The sequence below is a fragment of the Gorilla gorilla genome, chromosome 11 (genome assembly GCF_029281585.2).
Source record: "Gorilla gorilla gorilla isolate KB3781 chromosome 11, NHGRI_mGorGor1-v2.1_pri, whole genome shotgun sequence".
NCBI classification, from domain to species: Eukaryota; Metazoa; Chordata; class Mammalia; order Primates; family Hominidae; genus Gorilla; species Gorilla gorilla.
The window spans coordinates 73453312-73478460 of NC_073235.2; the positions used below are offsets into that span (position 1 = coordinate 73453312).

Below are 25149 nucleotides of genomic sequence, written 5' to 3' on the forward strand. Positions count from 1 at the left end.
TCTCTAATCATAGAGTTGGAAGGGAACTTAAAGTTTATTTCATTCAAGCGGTATGAGTCCTTTTTATGATATTACGATTTTTTGCCTACATCTCATCACATAATTCTCTAGTTTATTCCTGAATAGACTTAGTAAGGGTAGGGTAGTGTACTTCCCAAGGCAGCAGCCCATTTGAGTCTGAATTGTTCATATTTGTTTTAGAGTAAGCGTGTTTCCAGATGGTCTTCTTTTTTTTTTTTTTTTTTTAAAAAAAAAAAAAAAAAAAAACAGAGTCTCACTCTGTTGCCCAGGAAGGCTAGAGTACAGTGGCACTATCTCTGCCCACTGCAACCTCTGGCTCCCGGGTTCAAGCAGTTCTCCTGCCTCAGCCTAACCAAGTAGCTGTGATTGATTACAGGCACATGCCACCACACCCAGCTAATTTTTGTATTTTTAGCAGAGATGGGGTTTTGCCACGTTGGCCAGGCTGGTCTCAAACTCCTGAACTCAAGTGACCCGCCCGCCTCTGCCGCCCCAAGTGCTGGGATTACAGGCGTGAGCCGCTGTGCCCGGCCCTTTTTTTTGAGGCAGAGTTTCGCTCTTGTTGCCCAGGCTGGAGTGCAGTGGCGCGATCTCAGCTCACTGCAACCTCCGCCTCCTGGGTTCAAGCGATTTTCCTGCCCCAGCCTCCCGAGTAGCTGGGACTACAGGCACACGCCACCATGCCCGGCTAATTGTTTGTATTTTTAGTAGAGATGGGGTTTCACCATGTTGGCCAGGCTGGTCTCAAACTCCTGACCTCAGGTGATTCACCCGCCTCAGCCTCCCAAAGTGCTGGGATTACAGGCATGAGCCATCGTGCCCGGCCCCAGATGCACTTCTGATTTTAGGCGATAGTTGACATGTCTCTTCAAGCCCCAGTTTCTCTTCGACATTTTAAATCTTTCCTCATTACGTTGTAGTTATACTTGTATTGTCTGATAAACACATGCAAGGAGCTCCCTGGCTTATGGCACTGCAGAGAAATGGCTTCTTGACTGTTAAAGACAAATGTAAATAAAGCACTAATTGCTCAAAAGAGACTGAAAGAAATTGACATCATTACCTTTGAGTAAATAAATTTAAAAAGACTAAAATGTTCTAGCATCACAACACGTGAGAAACAACTTTTTGATGGGCATTTTTCAGTCTTCACTTTTCATTATATTGCTTGCAAAGTAGCCTATACATTGTAACAGTGTAATATAGTAGCCTATATAATGTAACTGTAGAGACATAAAAGTAACTGTAGAGAAATAAAAGTATATATATTTTTAAGCTTTTTTGTGGATTTGAAGATTTTTGGATTATAAAATTTTTAGAAAAGATTTTGAAGTGGCATCGATCATTGTGACCTGCTTGATTTTTCTGCAGTGTATCACCTTTTTCTTTTTTTTTTTTTTTTTTTTTTTTTTTGAGACGGAGTCTTGCTCTGTCGCTCAGGCTGGAGTGCAGTGGTGTGATCCTGGCTCACTGTAACCTCCACCTCCTGGGTTCAAGTGATTCTCCTGCCTCAGCCTCCTAAGTAGCTGGGATTATAGGTGCTCACCACCATGCCCAGTTAATTTTGTATTTTTAGTAGAGACAGGGTTTCACCATGTTTTCCAAGCTGGTCTTGAACCCCTGACCTCAGGTGATCCACCTGCCTCAGCTTCCCAAAGTGCTGGGATTACAGGCATGAGCCACCGTGCCTGGCCCAAGTGTATCACCATTTTACATGCTATGTATTTTACTTATTTGATCTTTCTCCTTTTTCCTGCCCCTCATTAGAACGTACATTTCCTAAAGGTTCTGATTTCTTCATGTTGTAAAGTGCCTCAGTGCCTAGAACAATGTGTAACATACAGTAGGTGCCCCCCAAAAAACTTGAATGAATGACCACACTCAACTGTCCATTCAACTCCATTGAGAATCTGATGAAAGCAAAGAACCTGCCTTCCAAAAATTGTTGTATGCAATTTTAGGAGCTTCACAGACCCCCTGAAGCCCACTTGTGGGCCCTAGATTTAGAATTCCTGGCTTAGATTGAGTCTTCCTGGGTTAGATTTAGTCAGTTATTTTTGAAACTTGTGAATGTATCTATCCTTTAAGAATGAAAAGAAACTTATGTGAAAGACTTTATTGGGAAAGAGAAGAAATTGGCTTAACCAATCCAAGCTGCTTTTGTTTTCTTAAAACCGAGATTTCAAAACAAATATAAAAAAAATATAGCATTGCTATTGTGTGTGACCATTAACAAAGCACACACTCACTAACATTTTGGTACAGAGTAGAGAACAGCTTCTTTTATTTCAGTGAAATTATGCAGTCTGGGATCCAGTAGAGCATTTGCCAGTGCTTCAGTTAGACTTTTCTTATTTTTGCTTGCCTCTGAATTCCTCAGAAAAGTAGATAAATGAATAAATAATAGACTGCCTGCATGGTTGGTTCATACTTTTAGGCACAATTTATTCCCGCTACCATATGTAAGCAGATCTGTAAGACAAAATCTGGAATCTGTATGCTAGATAAATGAAAATGAGTGCTAAATAAGTGAAAGGTGTGCTTTCATTTATTGTTTGGACATGAGCAAAACGTCCCACTGGGGTAGGTGGTAAACGTGATTAGGTGGTATCCTGAGGCTTACTTGTACATGAGGAACGTAACCTCCTCAAGCTAATGTTAGTACACATTTGTGTTAGACTTCAAAGGACTGTCACAGAACCTAAGGTCAAAAGGAAATGGACATTCAGGAAGCCAAGTCATTCTCTCCATCCTAGAGGTTCATCTGCTCTTTTGTCTCTTTCAGGCCATCTATGTCATTCTTTTCTTTCACAGACTAGCATTCACTGTTTCACAGGGCACATGGTCCCCCTGCAACCCCTGGCTTACGTGGCATCTTAGTTTAGGAGCCCAGTTGAGATTGACTAGAATCCTTGTGTCCCATATACAAATTTCTAAGACAGTTTTCTAATCTAGCCCTGCTTGGGTCAGGTGTAAACCTCTTGTCCAGTGAGCTGGGCTGGGGTGGGACTGCATGGCCTCCTGCCCTCTTGTCACAGGCTCTGGTAACAGCCTTTGTTGAGAGCTGTGGGCAGAGTTAGTGAATCTGCCGTAAAGGGTGATGGACAGTCAGTTGCAGCTGGAAATCGGGACCAAATGAAGACCTGACCACGGGGCAAGGAGGGACTGCAGATTGTCCTAATGTGTTCTGTTCATTTCTTGTCGACTAAATTTGTTAGAAATGAAAAGATTGTGCTTTCTTTTTAGGTGTACCAACAGTACCGTTATTGCCACCACAAGTAAACCAGTCCCTCACTTCTGTGCCACCAATGAATCCAGCTACTACATTACCAGGTAACCAGGGGACTAGAGATGTGGCTAATAATAACAGCATTACTAATATTTGCATCTTAAAAACAATGAAAAATATTATACCCATGTGGAACTTTTTATGTCTTTTAATCTCAGTTTATCTCTGCAATAAGTTTGTGATAAATGAGAGCTAGGGCAACTCTCCTTAGTAAACAAGGAACCAGAGATGTCATTTACCAGCTAGTTAGCTGCCGAGCCTAGTGCTCCTTACCCCCAGCCAGCGGCCACCTACTGCCCCTGCAGCTCTACAGTGCAGCATCGGCCAGGAATAAGGAATCTGCAGAAGTCCATTCTCCACTGTCTCCTTAGTGAGGACTTCCTGACAGTCATTTGTGTGAGCCTGAAGAGAAGGCTTCTTATTTAGTCTTCAGTAGCTCTAACATTAAATTAAATTTTTGTGTTTTTCTCTTCATATTCCCAGTGAAGACCAAGTCCCTTTATCCAGCCAATAATAATCAAATACTATTTTAGTGATCAAATATACTTTCATTGTGAGGGCTTTTAATGTATGGCTAAAAATGTCATTATCCAAGCATATTAAGCCATGAACCAAATGTGTGCACACACAGAATGATGAAGCAAGTGTGCTGATATGTGGACATTTGGGAATTTGGGTGAAAGGTGGATTCTTTTTACTACTTTTGCAACTGTAAGTCTGCAATTATTTTTCAGAATAAGAAATTTTAAAAGTCATAGAGACTGTAAACCTCAACCATCAAAGAAAAATTCAGTTTCATTATCTGCCATATCTACTAAAACAAATCAGCCTTTTCTCCAAGGCACTCGGGCCATCATCATTCTTATTCCAGAGTGTTAAGACTATTAGTTATTTATTTTCATCTTCACCCAGTTAGCCACCTAATCTATCTAATCACTTAGGTAGATAAATATATTTCAATTAAGTGAAATTTTGTTATTAATATTGTTATGATACACAACTGCCACACATTAGGTGGACTTCTGGTACTGTCACTTAGAAGCGGCTGGGATTGTTTTTAATACACGAGGATTTATTTCTTCCCCAGGTCAAGTGATTTCTCTTTTTTTCTTTTCTGCCTTCTCTTCAGGTCTGATGCCTTTACCAGCAGGACTGCCCAACCTCCCCAACCTCAACCTCAACCTCCCAGCACCACACATCATGCCAGGGGTTGGCTTACCAGAACTTGTAAACCCAGGTATGTTGCAGATCTCACCCTCCTAGGACTCTCTCTAATAAAAGTTTTATTCAGGAATGCCCATCCTCTTCAGTTTTTTCTGGAGAGAGCAAATCAGTTTAACAGATTTCAGCTACTTCAAATAAATATTCATCTTTTTTGTTTAAAAAGCTTAAGAGGATCACGCCTGTAATCCCAGCACTTTGGGAGGCCGAAGTGGGTGGATCACCTGAGGTTAGGAGTTCAAGACCAGCCTGGCCAACATGGCAAAACCCCATCTCCACTGAAAAAATATAAACATTAGCCAGGCATGGTGGCAGGTGCCTGTAGTCCCAGCTACGCAGGAGGCTGAGACAGAAGAATCGCTTGAACCCAGGAGGTGGAGGTTGCAATGAGCTGAGATCACACTACTGCACTCCAGCCTGGGCGACAGAGCAAGACTTCATCTCAAAAGAAAAAAAAAAAAAGCTTAAGAGGAAAGAAGAATGTCTCTCAGTCGCTGCTGCTGCTGCTGCTGCTGCTGCCGCTGCCCCTCCCCCTCCTCCCCTCCCCCCCCCCCCGCCCCCCACCAGAGTAGCAGTAAAGCACAGTGGAGTGGCCCTGCTGCACTGACTTTAATGAAAGTGTACAGGCTGCCTAGTGGAGGCGAATGAATTCCCCACCATTCTCATCACCCCTGCTCAGCTGGCTGGGCTTGTATTTTTTGTTTTGTTTAGTTTTTTTGAGACAGAGTCTTGCTTTATCACCCAGGCTGGAGTGCAGTGGCACCGATCTTGGCTCACTGCAATCTCTACCTCCCAGGATCAAGCCATCCTCTCACCTCATCCTCCCAGGTAGCTGGGACTACATGCACATACCACCACACCTGGCTAATTTTTTTGTATTTTTTGTAGAGAAGGGGTTTCACCATGTTGCCCAGGCTGGTCTTGAACTCCTGGGCTCAAGCAATCTTCCTGCTTTGGCCTCCCAGTGTGCTGGGATTACAGGCATGAGCCATCTCACCCAGCTAGTATTATTCTTTTGTAAAAAAAAATATATAAAAAAACAAACGTGAATATTCTCCATTATTTACAAATGCTTTTATACTCAAAACTATGGGAAATTTTAGCTGGAGATGTCTAAGGTAGCAGATATTCCAAGTGTCTGCACTCAGATTTTCTGTCTGAAAATGAAGCAGCAGCGTCCTACAAGTCCATACAGTTAATGATCAGCATACCTTAACCTTTGGGAGGGCTGACTTTTAATAGGTCATCTCAGTAGTTTAATAGGCCCGTCAGTGATGTCAGTGAATGATCTTACAGCACCATGGTGTGCATCGTCACCATCTTGTTTCTGTCTAGATGATAATTGTCCCTCTTGTAACACTCACCATCTGTGTATATTCCTTAACCTACTTAGTTTTCAGGCCAAAGGTTTAAAAATGAAGTACTAGGCCAGGCACAGTGGCTCACGCCTATAATGCCAGCACTTTGGGAAGCCAAGGTGGGTGGATCACCTGAGGTCAGAAGTTTGAGACCAGCCTGACCAACATGGTGAAACCCTGTCTCTATTAAAAATAGAAAAAGTAGCTGGGCATGGTGGCAGGTGCCTGTAATCCCAGCTACTCGGGAAGGTGAGGCAGGAGAATCGCTTGAACCTGGGAGGCGGAGGTTTTAGTGAGCTGAGGTCGCACCGCTGCACTCCAGCCTGGGTGACAGAATGAGACTCAGTCTCAAAAAAAAATAAAAATGAAGTACTAGTAGTAGTCAAACTACCATTTACTGTCGCAGCGCTCACCCCACCTTTTGTGCCCTGTATTCTTGGCTCCTCCTCTGCCCTTTCCCTAAATTTGACAGGCTCTAAGTAGTGAGGATTTCACCAGCTGGTGGTTGCCCTGAACCTGTGCTTTACACCCTGCCTTTCCTTTGTTTCTTGAAATAATTCTCCTTTCCTTCATTATGCATTTTAATTTTTTTCTCTTTTTTTTTTTTTTTTGAGACAGAGTCTCACTTTGTCATTCAGGCTGGAGTGCAGTGGTGTAATCTCATCTCACTGCAACCTCTGCCTCCTGGGTTCAAGCAGTCCTCCCACCTCAGTGGCCTTGTAGTCTCTAGTAGCTGGGACCACAGGTGTGTGCCACCACGCCCGGCTAATTTTTGTAATTTTTTTTAGTAGAGACGAGGTTTTGCCATGTTGCCCAGGCTGGTCTCCAACTCCTGGGCTCAAGCGATCCTCCCACCTTGGCCTCCCAAAGTGCTGGGGTTACAGGCGTGAGCCACCACGCCTGGCCTTGCATTTTAAAATCATCATAATGAGCCCACTGAGTGTAATATAAATAGTTATCAATCACAGGTTTTAAGCAAATGCTGAGTACTCCTGGTGAGGACAGTGGAAAGGGCGAGAATCCAGGCCCCTCCCTTCTGCTGCCTTCGCAGGAGGATTGCGGCCTACCTCTCCCTGTTGTCTGTCAAGAATGCAGCTGTAACTCAGCTTGAAGCTGGCATGGGTGAGCATGAGTCCCCCTGTCTGACATCCAGTGTAGCTGGTGGGCTGCTATCTCTTCTGACTGGAAGGATCCTATCTTTCTTCCCTGAGCCAGTTTTCCCCAGTGCTGGGCCAGGTCACATGGAGCCTAGAAGTTGAGAACCTATTCCTCCAGGCAGCTGCGATTGTAGGGAATAGTTAACCCTGCCAGGGCCTCTATCTGGAAATCAGCCAAGGTTGTGATTTGTGTTACCTCCTCAACTTCAGTTTCCTTAATGAAATGTAAATAAAAATAGCCCTTTGACAATGCCTGCTGTCCTTTCAGTGCTGGGAGGATGTATGATCTATGCCGTTTTTGTCCTAGGTCTGCCACCTCTTCCTTCCATGCCTCCCCGAAACTTACCTGGCATTGCACCTCTCCCCCTGCCATCCGAGTTCCTCCCGTCATTCCCCTTGGTTCCAGAGAGCTCTTCTGCAGCAAGCTCAGGAGAGCTGCTGTCTTCCCTCCCGCCCACCAGCAACGCACCCTCCAACCCTGCCACAACTACTGCAAAGGCAGACGCTGCCTCCTCACTCACTGTGGATGTGACGCCCCCCACTGCCAAGGCCCCCACCACCGTTGAGGACAGAGTCGGCGACTCCACTCCAGTCAGCGAGAAGCCTGTTTCTGCGGCTGTGGATGCCAATGCTTCTGAGTCACCTTAACTTTGAACCATTCTTTGGAATTGGCATGGTATATTTAACCACGGGAGCGTGTCTGGAAACGCAAACTATCATTAATTTCATACTAGTTTGTACCGTATCTGTAGGCATCCTGTAAATAATTCCAGGGGGAAAACTAAACGAGGACGTGGGTTGTATCCTGCCAGGTTGAGTGGGGCTCACACGCTAGGGTGAGATGTCAGAAAGCGCTTGTATTTTAAACAACCAAAAAGAATTGTAAGGGTGGCTTGCTGCCAGGCTTGCACTGCTGTTCCTGGGGGTGTGCATCTTCGGGAAAGGTGGTAGCGGGGCGTCCACTAGGTTTCCTGTCCCCTGCTGCTCCTTCCGTAAGAAAATGAAATATTCTATGCCTAATACTCACACGCAACATTTCTTGTACTTTGTAAGTCGTTTGCGAGAATGCAGACCACCTCACTAAACTGTAAACGGTAAAGAGATTTTTACTTTCGGTCTCCGTGAGTCGCATCTCTACTAAGGTTTACACAGGAATTCCACCTGAAGACTTGTGTTAAAGTTCTACAGCGCGCACTGTTAACTGAACGTCTTTTTCTTCAGCCTATACACGGATCCTTGTTTTGAGCTCTCAGAATCACTCAGACAACATTTTGTAACTGCTGCTGTTGCTTTCTACGTACACCTTATAAAGTGACATTTCAAAAGAAATAAAGAAGGTGCCACAGTTTTAAACCAGAAGGTGGCACTCTGTGGCTGCTTGTAGTATTATAGCTATACTGGGAAAGCATAGATACAGCAATAAAGTACAGTAATTTTACTTTTTTTCTTGTGTTACATCTAAATTACAACCCTTAATTGCCACGTGTGCACTTACTACTCTCCAGTATGTCTTATTACTCTCCAGTATGTCACGCATCTTTAACTTTTCACGTCCTATGTTTGCTTTCTCCCGTTTTTAAGAGATGGTAAGTTAACTGGAATTGATTTACTGAATGAAATTAAATGCAGATATCCCTGTTTTTGAAATAAGACAAAAGTGGTTCCTCAGTTATTGCCCTGGTGTGAGTCTGAAGATGCTCATCCCCTGCAGGGAGGACGTGGCTGAGGTGGCAGCACCCTCACATCACCCTCATGTCACTCACCCCTGGCCGCCCTGCTGGACACTCGAGGTCAACGCCAGCCCAGCACCCTCCCAGGAGGCCCAGTACCAGCCAGTTTTGGGAGTAGATCTGTTTCTGGGGCCAGGTTTGTACTTAAAACTGAATGATGAAAGAAGGCTCCAGCCCTAATCATAGCTGCTTCTGTTTACACTGTGTAAATGTTTCTAGAATATTTCAGTTAATCCCATTTTTTTAAAAGAAGCTTATAACAGGTGAGGAAAGTATTCACAAGCACATTTAAATGTTATGATTTTTGACTTTCCAGGATAGGAAAAGTTGAGAAAGTTACTACTTTCTAAAAGATTTCTTAAATATTAAGATCTCCTTAATATTTGTTGTTTTTACGTTAAAAAACACATATTGAGGAGATCCCTTAGTGGAAAGCAAGTAAGTAATTTTTAAGTTTTACAAAATGATTTTTTTTTTTTAAAACAGTTCTTCCAAGGCAATGCTTGTAAACGCTGGTGCAGTCACAGCTCTCATTTGGGAATGACGACAGGCTGGGCTCTCTTCCTGGGCAGGTATCTGTAACATAAATGAAACACTAATCTCTAGGGAGATTGAGGGACCCTTTTTTTTTTTTTTTTTTTTTGAGACAGGGTCTCGTTCTGTCACCCTGGCTGGAGTGCAGTGGCTTGATCTTGGCTCACTGCAGCCTTGGCCTCCTGGGCTCAAGCGATACCCCCACCTCAGCATTCCGCGTAGCTGGGACCACAGGTGTGTGCCACCATGACAGTGAGGGACTCGACACTCACTCGACGAATGGACACAGACTCAGGCTAGATTGGCTCGTTGGATCTTCCCTGAGGTGGAAAATACTTCATTATTTTCTGCTGTCTTCAGAAAAGCCAGTTTCAGTCTTTAACAGTGGTAGATTTGGTACCAGGTTTCAGAAACACAATGTAAGAGATAGTTTCCCTGACAGTGGGCCACTCTCCGTGGCCTTGTAGGGAGACAGACCAGGGAGTCAGTCCTTAGGGCCAAGGCAGAAGGATTGCTTGAGCCTGAGCCCAGGAGTTCAAGACCAGCCTGGGCAACATAGACCCTGTCTCTACAAAAAATTTAAAAATTAGCTGGGCGTGGTGGCACGTGCCTGGAGTCCCAGCTACTCAGGAGGCTGAGGTGGGAGGATCCCTTGAGCGCAGGAAGTCAAGGCTGCAGTGAACTGTGAGGAAACCATGCAAGGTTAGGAAAAGTCTTGAGTGTTTGTGTGCATGGGGCTGGGGCCTGTGTGCTGGACTAGGGAGTTTGAGCTTTGGCTTAAATACGGCAGTCATGAAGGCTGGAGGGGCAGCGCAGTGGGGGACCAGCTTCAGGAGGGACGCTTACCTGAACCCCCTTTCCTAAGACTCTACTTTGAGTCTAGGATGACGACTGTGTTACTCTGTTCTGACACTGCTAGAAAGAAATACCCAAGACTGGGTAATTTTATAAAGGAAAGAGGTTTAATTGACAGTTTCACGTGGCTGGGCAGGCCTCAGGAAACTTACAATCATGGCAGCAGAAGAGAAGCGCAAGCAGGGGAAATGCCAGAGGCTTACGAAACCATCAGATCTCGTGAGAACTCACTCTCACGAGAACAGCAGTGGGGAAACCACCTCCATACTCCAATCACTTCCCACCGGATCCCTTCCTCCACACGTGGGGATTATGGGAACTACAAGAAGAGATTTGGGTGGGACACAGCCAAACTATATCAGTGACTTTACCTTTTCCCCTCTGATTTTTGTTCCTGTTTTATTTTTAGTCCATTACTAATTGTGCTTACCTGGGAGCAGCTTAACTTAGCTCATTTTCTGAAAATTCTGGAGACCTAGAAATGGCCTTGTGGCCTCTTCCTCACCTGAAAGGCACCTACTAAAGCTCAAAGATGGCTCTGCCTTGGATGTCCAAACATTTCTGCTTTTGACTATAGTGAAGATGAGACCGGTGAGCTGCTGGAGCTACGGTAGTGACATGGAAGCCCTGATCCCACCTTTAAGGAACCTATGGTTTAGGCGGGAACATGAGGCAACTTCATGCAAACTGCAGCAAGTGAAGAGTCTCAGCTGAGCAGAAACCTGGAGAGTCTGGGTGAAGGGAGCTGAACAGAGACCTGGAGAGTCTGGGTGAAGGGAACATCTCTGGCACCTGAAGAAGGCTTAGCCAGACCTACATTTTAGCAGGTGTAGAAGGAGTTAAAAAATCCAAGCAGGAGCCCTAAGGGAGCTCACAGTAGGAAAGCCATGGGTGTTAAAGCCTCCAGCAGCAGTTGGCTACAGGTGCATTTTATTAGAAAATTAAATACATCTTATTTAAAGGATTTATTTGTGAAAAGTTTTTTCTTCCAGAGAGTGGCCCGATTTTTTTTTTATCAGTAACTTGTGAAGGAAGGTTGGGTCTTCTCCCTGTGACCCTGAAGATGAAGGTCTTCTTTAATTATCTGACTACCCAGCAAGGTTTCAACCCTGTCTTCAGATTAGAATCGCCTCAATTAGAATATTAATTCCTGGGCTCTTGGAGTTTTTAAAAACTTCCCCAGGGAGGGTGGACCTGTAACTGTGGGAGGTAACAGGGGCATAGGAATGTCATCGTTCTTGCTAGGTGTTTACTTTTACCACTAAGCAAAGTGCACAGGTTAGAGGAGGGATCCTTTTGTCACTAATATATATATATATATATATATATTTTTTTTTTTTTTTTTTTTTTTTTTTTTTTTTTGCATTAGATCTAGGAAGAACAATTTCCGACTTGGCTAACCAAAGTGTTCCTTTATAGGCCTTTTGCATATCGAGCCAATTGATAAAATGGGGAATTAATGCCATAGCCAGTTATTCAAGCACTAGAACAAGAAGACGTGGAAGGGCAAGTGGGCCCCACTCCCAGCTGGGGGCTGCAGGTGAGGGGGATGGGGAGGGGTGAGGAGAGTGAGAATGCGCAGCAAAAGAGCAGAGGAGTAAGGAGTGCAGACAGGTGCAGATGCCGCCCCACTGCCTCTCCAGGGAGTTACACAAACGTGGGTACTCTGGTCACTGACAGTTTAGAGAAAACGCCACACTGCAGCCATTGATGGAGGTGGGCCTCGGACTTTCAGTGTTACCAGAGTTGAGGTTACACTGTATTTCCTGGCAAGAAATAGATACAAGCCCATGCTCCATGAAGGCCGCTGGGGTTTGGGATGATAACAGTAGCCAGCATGTATTAAGTGTTTCCTGTACATGGGGTGAATAATGAGATAAGACAGTGCTCTGCCCAGCAGACAAGAGAAGCAAACAGGTTCCCCCTAGGCATGTTTCCTTTGAACTCCCCTGTATATATTAAAATGTGAATTAATTGCCAACATTTAAAAATCAGAAGGTTTCACATAAATCCAGATTTCTGGTTTCTCAAAGTCACAAGATCTGGCAACAGATCAGTCCTACAGGGAAATGAATGCCCTTTGGAGTCTCTGTCCTCCAGTGTCCAATTCCCACAGCCCCACCTGCGTGCTCCAGCCCCCCTCCCACCACCCGCAGGTGTCTGAGTTTGCAGACCCCTGTGTTATCCTGGTAGTAACACAGCTGAGTCTGGGGAGAAGGGAGGGATAGCTGGGAAACCGAGGTTTCCTTACAGTCAGCGGGGCCAGAACCCGTGGGGACCCAGGATTAGGAAACAAGGTCCTTCACGGATTTCATTATTTAGGATCCAATGAATCGTGTGGAATGGGCACTAAGGTTAGCAAAATTTGAAGTAGTTGCTTAGACTGTAAACCTGAGGGAGAAAATGTCCCTGGACAATGACTGGGACGGTAACAGCAATTTGAGTTTCACTAGTCTCTTTTCCTAAAGCCATATTCTGGGTCCCCAACCCATTGATCATTTACCTTAACAACCAACTCTATTGGAATTGATCATCAGTTCTCTTTTCCAGAGACCAAGGGTTGTGAATAAGAGTTCATGAATCCCTGACTGGCTTTCTTGCCGTCCACTCTCCATGGCCTTGCTTCCTAGGGAGGGGCCTGTTTGCCCAGCTCTGCCCAGGCTGGCCTGGTTTGAGACCCATACTAAGAAGTCTGCCTGAGGTTCAGGGCAAGCCTCTTCCAGAAGCACTTGCATTATGGTGGCTGGGGGTGGGGTTACAGGAACTTCTCATTTCTTCTCATAAACTTGCATATTGCCAGAATTTTAAAAACCACAACTACTTTTTATTATTTTATTTTACTTTTTTTTTTTTTTTGAGATGGAGTCTTGCTCTGTCACCCACGCTGGAGTGCAGTGGCGCAATCTCGGCTCACTGCAACCTCCCAGGTTCAAGCAATTCTCCTGTCTCAGCCTCCTGAGTAGCTGGGCTTACAGGCACGTGCCACCACGCCCGGCTAATTTTTGTATTTTTAGTAGAGATGGGGTTTCACCATGTTGGTCAAGCTGGTCTTGAACCCCTGACCTCAGGTGATTCACCTGCCTCGGCCTCCCAAAGTGCTGGCATTACAGGCGTGAGCCACCGCGCCAGGCTTCGAATTGCCTTTTCTTTTCTTTTTTTTTTTTTTTTCAGACGGAGTCTTGCTCTGTCGCCCAGGCTGGAGTACAGTGGCACTATCTCTGCTCACTGCAAGTGCTGCCTGCTGGGTTGATGCCATTCTGCTGCCTCAGCCTCCCAAGTAGCTGGGACTACAGGCGCCCGCCACCACGCCCGTCTAATTTTTTGTATTTTTAGTAGAGACGGGGGTTTCATCGTGTTAGCCAGGATGGTCCCGATCTCCTGACCTCGTGATCCATCCGCTTTGGCCTGCCAAAGTGCTGGGATTACAGGCGTGAGCCACCGCACCTGGCCTGAATTACTTTTTAATCACTAAAAACAATAGGGTTATTTTGATCTAGGGGGTGTGGATGAATGGGAGACTTACAGAGCCAGAAAAAGACCTGTTCCGGGCCAGGCGCGGTGGCTCACGCCTGTAGTCCCAGCACTTTGGGAGGCCGAGGCAGGCGGATCACGAGGTCGGGAAATCGAGACCATCCTGGTCAACACGGTGAAACCCCGTCTACTAACAATACAAAAATTGGGCGCGGTGGCAGGTGCCTGTAGTCCCAGCTACTTGGGAGGCTGAGGCAGGAGAATGGCTTGAACCTGGGAGGTGGAGGTTGCAGTGAGCCGACATCATGCCACCGTACTCCAGCCTGGCGACAGAGCAAGTCTCTGTATCAAAAAAAAAAAAGCCTTGTTCCATCTCTTCTGAAGCGTTTCATTTCAGTCTGTCCAGGACGGCCGCTGCTGCAGGGCCGGGGAAGCGTTTTCCCCAAGCAGCGTCATGACTGGTCAGACTAAGGGAGCTCTCTGCTAACAACCCCCAACACTGTCCCTAGATTAGAATTATCCATGAAATTTCCCTGAATAGACTTGCACTGTGACTGATTTGCAATGCTGTGTTGTGTTTGTAAATCAGTTTGGCCAGAACCGTGTAGCTCAGACAGCTATGCTGAAAGAGCCCAGAAACTCAATGGCAAGAATCCATGTTGTACCCAGGCGCTGCTTTGGCCTCTAGAGCTCTGGAAACAGTGTTAGCGTCAGGTAATGAAGTATGCATGGTTCCAACACGTTCACTCGAGATCAGTGGCTAAACAACCTGTGTGCTTCCCGGTGGTGAGGAACAGAACTGCTAGAGGAGCCTCATAAAATCAAGAAGAAACAGATGCCTGTTGTATGAGTCCAGGAGCTCAAAGCTCATTCCGATTTCAATAAACAGTTACTTGCCTTGGTCTCTGTCAAGGTTTTGTTTTTAAAGGGCATGAAACTTGAGAGACTAATTCATTTCCCCAAATTCAGATCTCTCTTAGGTAAGCAGTACAACCTGAGAGAAGAGGACAACCCTCTGGGATCTTTGGCACCGTGACGCTGCCATATTCCAGGAGGGGACAGGTGAGGGTTCAGTGTGGCTGAATCGGAAGGAGACAGAAGAAGCAGGGACGAGCCAACGGGCAGGCCTCAGGCCAGGCTCAGGTTCTGAACTTGATCCCCTGGACTGGTGTTACCCAGAGTGAAGAAAACTGTCTTTCCTCCTTTAATACCTATATATTTTATTTTAGCACGTATTGGGGAAAAAATAATAGTTGCATTGGATATGGCTAATTTTACAAATTAACTTCAGTGAAAAAAGGGAATGGTTTTAAAGAGAAGTGCTGGGTGAGTTCTGGAGTTAATTCCCTCAGGGGAAGCAGGTGCGCCTGGAGAGCTCAAACCGAGGCCCCTGCTTCACAGGCGGGCGGGCTTTGGGGTAGGAGCTGAATCCACGTAGGTCTGCCCGGTCCCACGCCTCAGTTCTGTCCCCACGCGGCAGGTTCCTGGAACGACATTCACCTTTATTCAGGAACTCCGGTCTTACCGCCGCCCACGTGGAGTGGGATCCGAGCCAAGGGGGCCTCCCGAGCGGGGACCGCAGTGCGCGCCACGGGCCACCAGGTGGCGCCGGGAGCCTGGGAAAGCCGCGCCCCGCCAGCGGCCGCGGGGTCTCCGGGACGCCCTCGCAGGGCCCCTGGGCGGGGCCGGGGCGTCGCGGTGGGGCGCTTTCCGTTCTTTGGAAGAAGGACTCTGGTCCTCCGCTTTCTTTCCATCTCAGACCCAGTGCGGAAGCGTGGGGGATGAGCCTGGGCGCCTTCACCAAACGGAACCCCCTTTAATCTGATGTGAAGGCAAATCTCTCCACCGGGGGACCCGTTGGGTGCGGCGGAGACACCCTTCGGTGGCTGAGAAACCCTCAGACGCCGTGGAAGCACCAGTGGTCTGAGCGCCCAGTGCGGGAGGTGCGGGGCCGGCTTCCCTACCCGGGGCTGGAGCCTTCAGGAGCGCCGCCCCCACCCGGCTTCCTCCGAGGGCAGTGCTGGACTCTGGCCTGGCCCCTGGCCGGCTGCTGCCCTTGGCCTCGTCCAACCCACACCCGCGGGTCGGAGGCTCCTGCTGTGCACAAGCCCGGGGCGCCGGGGTGGGGCGGCTGGGTCTGGGCCCAGGTGTCCCGAATCCAAAAGCATCCCACTGCGCTGCCTGTAAATTAGCGATTTCGGATCTAGTGATGAGCAGAGGGGACAGAATAGCCCAGAGGCCGGGTAACTAACATGTGCGGGATTAAGGAAGGCGTTCGTGGGCAGCTACTATTAGGGCTTTGAAGAATGCATAGAGGTTCTCTTAGGTGGTCAAAGTGGAAGGAAGAGGTTCTCTTAGGCAGAGGGAACAGCGTCTGCAAGGACACACAGGAATGTGGCACGTGGTGTGTCCCGGAACTACAAACAGCTCTGGTTGCTGGAATGTGAAAAGTCAAGTACGGAGTGGTAGCAGTTGCCACAGAAGGGGGAGCGGGGCCAGATCGCCAAAGGCCTTGAATGCCATGCTCAGGGGCTTAGACTGCACTGCCCTGGGGAGTTTATAAGGGGGGTGTTTTTTGTTCTTGGCAGTGAAGTACCCAGGGAGCTTGCCCCTTACATAGGACAGTGGTCTGAAAAACCTTTTTAGCAAGCAGGGGCCTTTCGTGAAAGAAAAAAAAATCATATGGAACATAGATTCAAAAGCCAGGCCAATGTGGAGCTGCCGGCAGTTTCCCTGTGAGCAGGAGGGAAAGGCGGGGCATCCCTGAGAAAGTCATCCCAGCCGGATGGCGTGGGAGAAATCTCAGGAGTCCATTATCCCCAAAAACTAAAGTCCAGCAAAGTGCTATGCCACACCTCATCCCCCACCCTCCACCTGCCTGCTGTAGTTGTGGCTGGAGGAGTAACTCACATTTTCCCTGGTCTTGTAGCAGACTGGGAAGAACCAAAATCTGGATAGGGTGAGAGCATCCTCTTTCTTCTTCAGCTCTTTAGCCAAAGGACTCTTTCAATCCTGAGCTCGGAAAAGCAACCATGGACCAGCACTTCTCAACCCTGGTGGCTTTGAAAAACACTGATGCCTATGGATCAGGGACAGCATTGTGGAGATCCTCCCTCTCAATTCCTTCATTTTATAGATGAAAACAGTGAAATCCAGAAAGGTTAAATGTCTCTCCGACAAGCATACGGCTAGGGGGTGGTAGAGCTGGGTCTATACCTAGTACCCAGGTGGAAATCGGATCCAGGGATTCTCTCAGCAAGGCTGAGACCCGGGCAGGTGTGGGGCGGGGCCGGTGGAGCAGAAACAGACCAGGCTGCAACTGCAGGGCTGCATGGAGGACCTGGGTGCAAGGTCCTCGGGGGACTCGTGGGGGATTCTCAGAACCAGCCCCCAGGGCTTTTAGTATCTTCATTTTGATCACAATTTAAAATAACAGTGGTTTGTGGGTTGGTTTGTTTGTTTTTCCCAACAAGGAGATGGTGTAGTCAGTGATCAGACCTCAGTTGTGAAGTCAACTCGATTCAGCCTAGTCAAATGGCCGCCCGCTACTGGGGGAGCTTCCACCACTGCAGGGGCCACGCACCTGGCTTCAGCATTCTTCCTGGGCACGGGCATCCTTCTGCCCCTGCAGACTGGCAGAGCAGCAGAGGCAAAGTGGACGACTAGGGTGAGAAAGTGCTACAATGCGACCTGTGAGGAGGGGAGGTGGCCTCAGGGGTTATACCTGTCTTCAAGCCTTGGTGTTGGGGACAAAGTCTGACTTAAAGTTCTCTCCAGCACCTAGCTCCCAGCAGGCACTCACCATATGCCGCATGAAGGCACAGGCGATGAGTGTAGCTCCATGTGCTGGGTGCTAGGTTAGAGTCGAAGGGGTGGCAGTGCCTGGCAGTGAGTGTGGTGGGCACTCACTGGGGTTCTCTGCCTGGGCCACTCCCTTCTCTGGACCCTGGACCCTGGACAGGGATTTGAGTGGGGAGGGGCCTGCCTTCCTGGGAGGAAGTTACAGAATGGAGCAGGGTGGGGAGGGGAAGACGTTTCAAACCATTTCCCACCGCCCCCTGGGGGGCATGGGCTATCTCTGGAGGTATGCTGTGCATGGGTCAGTGTGACCGAAAGGCAAGGGCTACTCGGCCTCTAACACCCAGGTCCGAGGTTTTGTATTCTTGAATTTGCCATCCAAAACCACAAAGTTGTTTAAAAAAACCCACGAAGTTGTTTAAAAGATACAAATTTAGGCTGGGTGTGGTGGCTTATGCCTGTAATCACAGCATTTTGGGAGGATCACTTGAGCCCAGGGGTTGGAGACCAGCCTGAGCAACATAGTGAGATCTCTGTCTCTACAAAAAATGAACAAAATCAGCTGAATGTGGCGGTTTGAGCCTGTAGTACTTAGAAGGCTGAGCTGGGAGGATTGCTTGAGCCCAGGAAGTTGAGGCTGCAGTGAGCTGTGCTTGCACCACTGAACTCCAGCCTGGGTGACAGAGTGAGACCCTGTCTCAAAAAAGAAAAAGAAAAAATATATATACATACATATATACACACACATATATCATTTGATCCTTAAAGAACAGAGCTGTCGGCCAGACGCGGTGGCTCACGCCTGTAATCCCAGCACTTTGGGAGGCCGAGGCGGGTGGATCACCTGAGGTCAGGAGTTCAAGACCAGCCTGACCAATATGATGAAACCCCGTCTCTACTAAAAATACAAAAATTAGCCGGGCGTGGTGGCATGCGCCTGTAATCCCAGCAACTCGGGAGGCTGAGACAGGAGAATCTCTTGAACCCGGGAGGCAGACGTTGCAGTGAGCCGAGATCACGCCACTGCACTCCAATCTGGGCAACAAGAGTGAAACTCTATCTCCAAAAAACAAAAAACAAAAAAAATGCGGGTGTGGGGAAGAACAGAGCTGTCTTGCACCCTGACTACATTTACAGACTTCACTCAGAACTAGAGAACACTATTTATGTTTTTCCCCAGGTGGGTCTTGGATCCAGTGTTTAAGCAAAAAACTTTTCAAAATTCCCCAATACAATTGTTTTTCTGTTAAGAAAATTAAATATCTCATTAAATAACTTTAAAATCTCAAAAAGCTGTATCAAACATGATCCATGGAAGTTAAATGTAATTTATTAGACATTGCACCATGGGCCAGGCCAACCAACATGGCGAAACCTCATCTCTACTAAAAATACAAAAAAATTGGCCAGGCGTGGTGGTGCCGACCTGTGATCCCAGCTACTTGGGAAGCTGAGGCAGGAGGATCACTTGAATCTGGGAGGTGGAGGTTGCAGTGAGCTGAGATGGTGTCACTGCACTCCAGCCTGGGAAACACAGAGTGAGACTCCGTCTCAAAAAAAAAAAAAAAAAAAAAAAAAGATACTGCACCATGAATTGACCGAATACTCTCCCCTGGCATTACTTTGATCACTTCAAAGGTTTCTTTTATGCACATCCGTGTGAAGAGACCACCAAACAGGCTTTATGTGAGCAATAAAGCTTTTAATCACCTGGGTGCAGGTGGGCTGAGTCCGAAAAGAGAGTCAGTGAAGGGAGATAGGGGTGGGGCCGTTTTATAGGATTTGGGTAGGTAAAGGGAGTTGTTCTCTGGCAGGCAGGAGTGGGGGTCACAAGGTACTCAGTGGGGCAGCTTTTGAGCCAGGATGAGCCAGGAGAAGGAATTTCACAAGACAATGTCATCAGTTAGGCAGGAACAGGCCATTTTCAGTTCTTTTGTGGTGGAATGTCATCAGTTAAGGCAGGAACCAGCCATCTGGATGTGTACATGCAGGTCACAGGGGATATGATGGCTTAGCTTGGGCTCAGAGGCCTGACATTCCTGTCTTCTTATATTAATAAGAAAAATAAAATAAAATAGTGGTAAAGTGTTGGGACGGCGACAGTTTTTGGGGGATGGTATGGAGAGATAATGGGCAATGTATCTCAGGGCTGCTTCAAGCGGGATTAGGGCCGGCGTGGGAATCTAGAGTGGGAGAGCTTAAGCTGAAGGAAGATTTTGTGGTAAGGGGTGATATTGTGGGGTTGTTAGAAGAAACATTTGTCGTGTAGAATTATTGGTGATGGCCTGGATACGGTTTTGTATGAATTGAAAAACTAAATGGAATAAGAGAAAGAGAAAAACAGGTATTAAAGGACTAAGAATTGGGAGGACCCAGGACATCTAATTAGAGAGTGCCCAAGGAGGTTCAGCATAGCCCTGCCAGCAAAGATTATTTATTTACTTTAAGAGTTAAGAGTGGCGGTTTGGGGATAGCACCAGGAGATATCAGCTGTGATGGCTTGGAGAAACAGTGTAAACTGGCAGTGTAAACAAGAGCAGGGCATGTATGAGTAGTTGAGAACGGTGAATAGGAGTATGACCAGACAGAAGACAGTAGTAGGGATGACAAGTTTTTTGGGGCACAGTCCAAGTGGGTCTGGTGTCTGGAATGAGACTGGGGCCTAATAAAAAGGAGCATCTATACGGGAGCTTAAATGGGCTGTACTTTGTAGCATTCTGAGGACAGGTCTGAATTCTGAGAAGGGAAAGTGGTAAAAGTATTGTCTATTCCTTTTTAAGTTGGTGGCTGAGCTTGGTGAGGTGTGTTTTTAAAAAACCTTTAGTCTGTTCTACTTTTCCTGAAGACTGAGGACTGTAAGGGATATAAAGGTTTCACTGAAAACTAAGAGCTTGAAAAACTGCTTGGCTGATTTGACTAATAAAGGCTGGTCTGTTATCAGACTGTATAGAGGTGGGAAGGCTAAACTGAGGAATTATGTCTGACAGAAGGGAAGAAATGACTGTAGTGGCCTTCTCAGACCCTGTAGGAAAGGCCTCTACCTATCTAGTGAAAGTGTCTACTTCGACTAAGAGGTATTTTAGTTTTTGTGACTTGGGGCATGTTGAGTAAAGCTAATTTGCCAGTCCTGGGCGGGGGCAAATCCTTGAGCTTGATGTGTAGGGAAGGGAGGGGGCCTGAATAATCCTTCAGGAGTAGTAGAATAGCAGATGGAACACTGAGAAGTTATTTCCTTGGGGATAGATTTCTACGATGGAAAGGAAATGAGAGGTTCTAAGAGGCAGGCCAGTGGCTTGTACTATAGCATAGCCTGCCTTTGCTGGTGTGTTGTCATTAGGCCTGGTGGAACTGCCATCAATAAACTAAGTGTGATCAGGGTGAGAAACACGGAAGAAGGAAATGTGGGGAAATGGGGTGAACGTCAGGTGGATCAGAGAGATGCAGTCATGAGGGTCAGGTGTGGTATCAGGAATAATGTGGGAGGCCGGATTGAAGTCCGGGCCAGGAACAATGGTAATTGTGGGAGACTCAACAAAGAGTGAGTACAGCTGAAGGAGCCGGGGAGCAGAAAGTATATATGTCAGGTGTGAGGAAGAAAATAGATTTTGGAAATTATGAGAGCCGTAGAGAGTGAGTTGAGCGTAGTTTGTGATTTTAAGGGCCTCTAAAAGTATTAGGGTGGCAGCAGCCACTGCACGGAAACATAATGGCCAGCCTAAAACAGTAATGTCAAGTTGTTTGCACAAAAAGGCTACAGGACGTGATCCTGGTCCTTGTGTAAGAATTCTGACTGCACAACCCTGCACTTCAGCTGTGTGTAATGAAAAGGATTGGGATGAGTCAGGGAGAGCTAGAGTAGGGGCAGTCTCTAAAGCTGTCTTCAAGGAATGAAAAGAGGAGTGGGGAAAGGAGTTAGGATCTATGGGGTCAGCTAGGTTTCCTTTTGTGAGTTTATATAATGGTTTTGTTAGGATGGCAAAACCAGGTATCTAAAGGCGAAAGTATCTAACCATGCCTAGGAAGGAAAGGAGTTGTTGTTTTGTAGAAGGGGTTGGGGTGTGAGAGATTAGTCGGACACGATCGGCAGGGAGAGCATGTGTGTTTTTATGAGAATTATGCTGAGATAGGTAACAGATAAGGAAGAAATTTGGGCTTGACTGAAGTAATGGGGGCTGTCTGTGAAGCTTTGCGGCAGTACAGCCCAGGTAATTTACTGAGCCTGATGGGTGTCAGGGTCAGGCCAAGTGAAAGCGAAGAGAGGCTGGGATGACGGGTGCAAAGGAATAGTAAAGAAAGCATGTTTGAGATCCAGAACAGAATAATGGATTGTGGAGGGAGGTATTGAGGATAGGAGAGTATACGGGTTTGGCACCATGGGGTGGATAGGCAAAACAATTGGGTTGATAAGGCATAGATCCTGAACTAACTTGTAAGGCTTGTCTGGTTTTAGGACAGGTAAAATGGGGGAATTGTAAGGAGAGTTTATAGGCTTTAAAAAGCCATGCTGTAGCAGGCGAGTGATAACAGGCTTTAATCTTTTCAAAGCATGCTGTGGGATGGGATATTGGCACTGAGCGGGGTAAGGGTGATTAGGTTTTAATGAGATGGTAAGGGGTGCATGATCAGTCACCAAGGAGGGAGTAGAGATCTTATATTTGTGGGTTAAGGTGGGGGAATACAAGAGGAGGACACAAAGGAGGCTTTGGATTGGGAAGAAGGGCGGCTATGAGATGTAGCTGTAATCCAGGAATAGTCAGGGAAGCAGATAATTTAAAGTGTCTCAGCCTAATAAGGGAACTGGGCAGGTGGGGATAACTAAAAGGAGTGCTTAAAAGAGTATTGTCTAAGTTGGTATCAGAGTTGGGGAGTTTTAAGAGGTTTAGAAGCCTGGTTGTCAGTACCTCCAACAGTTATGGAGACAAGGGAAACAGGCCCTTGAAAAGAAGGCAATGTGGAGTGGGTAGCCTCCGTATTGATTAAGAAGGGGACGGACTTAGCCTCCACTGTGAAAGTTACTTAAAGTTCGGCGTCCGTGATGGTCTACGGGGCTTCCGAGGCGATCGGGCAGTGTCAGTCTTCAGCCGCTAAGCCAAGAAGATCTGGGAAGGAGTCAGAGAGCCTTCGGCCAGAGTTCCAGGGGCTCTGGGAGTGGCTGCCAGGTGAGTTGAACAGTCTGATTTCCAGTGGGGTCCTGCACAGATGGGACATGGCTTAGGAGGAATTCTGGGCTGTGGGCATTCCTTGGCCTGGTGGCCAGATTTCTGGCATTTGTAGCAAGCTTCTGGGGGAGGCGGGCCTGGAGGAATGCCTGGCCACTGCGGTTTAGGCGTTGGGAAGTTCTTGTGTGCTGGAGATGTGGCTGGGGTTTGTCTCACAGTGGAGGCAAGGAATTGCAACTCAGAAATATGTTGCTATTTGGCTGCCTCTATTATTGTACACCTTGAAGGCGAGGTTAATTAAGTCCTATTGTGGGGTTTGAGGGCCGGAATTTAATTTTTGGATTTTTATTTAATGTCAGGAGCAGATTGGGTAATAAAATGCATATTGAGAATAAGACGGCCTTTTGACTTTTTAGGGTCTAGGGCTGTAAAGCGTCTCAGGGTTGCTGCCAAATGAGCCATGAACTGGGCTGGATTTTTATATTTGATGAAAAAGAGCCTAAATGCTATCTGACTTGGGATAAAGAAAAAGGAGCATTAACCTTGACTATGCCTTTAGCTCCAGCCACCTTTTTAAGAGTAAATTGCTGGGCAGGTGGGGGAGGGTTAGTCATGGAATGAAACTGTAAGCCAGACCCGGTGTGAGGAGGGGAGGTGATAAAAGGATTATAGGGTGGAGGAGCAGAAGCTGAGGAAGAATTGGGACCTAGCTCGGCCTGGTGAGGAGCAGCCTGGGGAGGAGGGGAGAGGTCAAATGGGTCTGTAGAAAAGGAAGATTAGAAAGACTCAGCGACACTTGGGGTTGGGACTGAGGGGACAGGCGGGAGGGAAAGAAGGAAGATTTGGGACGAGTTGCATTGGGCACAGACTAGGGAGGGACTGATGTGTAAAAGAATGCCTGGATATCAGGCACCTCAGACCGTTTGCCTATTTTACGACAAGAATTATTTAGATCTTGCAGGATGGAAAAATTGAAAGTGCCGTTTTCTGGCTATTTGGAACTACTGTCAAGTTTATATTGCGGTCAAGCAGCATTGCAGAAGAAAATAAGACATTTAGGTTTTAGGTCCAGCGTGAGTTGAAGAGGTTTGAAGTTCTTGAGAGCACAGGCTAAGGGAGACAGAGGAATGGAGGGTGGAATGTTGCCCATAGTGAAGGAGGCAAGCCTAGAGAAAAGAGAGAGTAGAGACACGGAGGAAAGGGGTTCAGGGGTTCTTACCTTCCAGAAAAGCGTGAAAGGGGTCAGGGCATGGAAATAAGGGGTTGGGGTGCAGAGATAAGAGGTCGGGGTGCGGAAATAAGGGATGGGGCACAGAAATAAGAGGTCGGGGTGCAGAAATAAGGGATTGGGACACAGAGATAAGAGGTCGGGGCATGGAAATAAGGGATTGGGGGTTCTTGCCCCTTAGAAAAGTGGGACTTGCCGCTAAGGGTGAAGGAGAAGGGATTGAGGGGTTCTTGCCTCTCCCCTAGAAAAGCAGAGAAGGGGTAGAGACACGGAGAGAAGGGGTTGGGGTACTTGCTCCTCCCCCAGAAAAGTGGGACTTGCTGCTAAGGGCGAAGGACCAAGGCAGGCATCCTTGCATGGTCTGACACCTCTGAAACGTGGGTGAATAATCAGACAGGTGTCCCTGCAATGATTAAACACCAAGGAAAGCCTGCCTTCCCAGTCCGTGACCGGCGCTGGAGTTTGGGTTCATGGATAAAACGTGTCTCCTTTGTCTCTACCAGAAAATGAAAGGAATTGAAATTAAGAGAAGGGAGAGATTGAAGTGTGGCGCCAAGATTGAAAGGAGAAAGAGGTTGAGGGATAGTTAGAGAGGTTGGAGAAGAGAGTAAAAAGAGGCTGCTTACCGGATTTGAAACTGGTGAGGTGTTTCTTGGGCTGGTCGGTCTGAGGACCTGAGGTTGTAGGTGGATCTTTCTCACGGAGCAAATTGCTGGAGGACAGGGGATTGATCTCCCAAGGGAGGTACCCTGATCCGAGTCATGGCACCAAATTTCATTCGTGTCCGTGTGAAGAGACCACCAAACAGGCTTTGTGTGAGCAATAAAGCTTTTAATCACCTGGGTGCAGGTGGGCTGAGTCCGAAAAGAGTCAGCAAAGGGAGATAGATAGGGGTGGGGCCGTTTTATAGGATTTGGGTAGGTAAAGGAAAAATGGGGGTTGCTCTCGGGCGGGCAGGAGTGGGGGGTCACAAGGTACTCAGTGGGGGAGCTTTTGAGCCAGGATGAGCAAGGAGAAGGAATTTCACAAGACAATGTCATCAGTAAAGGCAGGAACAGGCCATTTTCACTTCTTTTGTGGTGGAATGTCATCAGTTAAGGCAGGTACCAGCCACCTGGATGTGTACGTGCAGGTCACAGGGGATATGATGGCATAGCTTGGACTCAGAGGCCTGACAGTTTCTGAATAGTGGGTTGGGGATTTCACTCTCAAAACACAAGAACATTGTAAGAAAATTTGACATTTAAAACTTATTAAGCCTCACTTTGTTACTTTTATTTTTTAAAAGATGTTGATGGATTATAGAATTAGTGATGTCTAATCCAGTT

General features: G+C 47.1%; 1 protein-coding gene across 3 annotated transcripts in view; it reads left to right on the top strand.

Moving 5' to 3' along the window:
* The window catches only part of GORASP2 (golgi reassembly stacking protein 2), a 38105-nt gene extending 29402 nt beyond the window's left edge, over positions 1-8703 (top strand). For all 3 annotated transcript variants that reach the window (XM_004032771.5, XM_055379163.2, XM_019022378.3), the window contains 3 exons: positions 3268-3354; positions 4440-4547; positions 7354-8703. In XM_004032771.5, the coding sequence (XP_004032819.2) occupies positions 3268-3354; positions 4440-4547; positions 7354-7694 (536 nt within the window). In that variant the 3' untranslated portion in view covers positions 7695-8703. The remainder of the gene's footprint in view (positions 1-3267; positions 3355-4439; positions 4548-7353) is intronic.
* The last annotated feature ends 16446 nt before the right edge of the window (positions 8704-25149 follow it).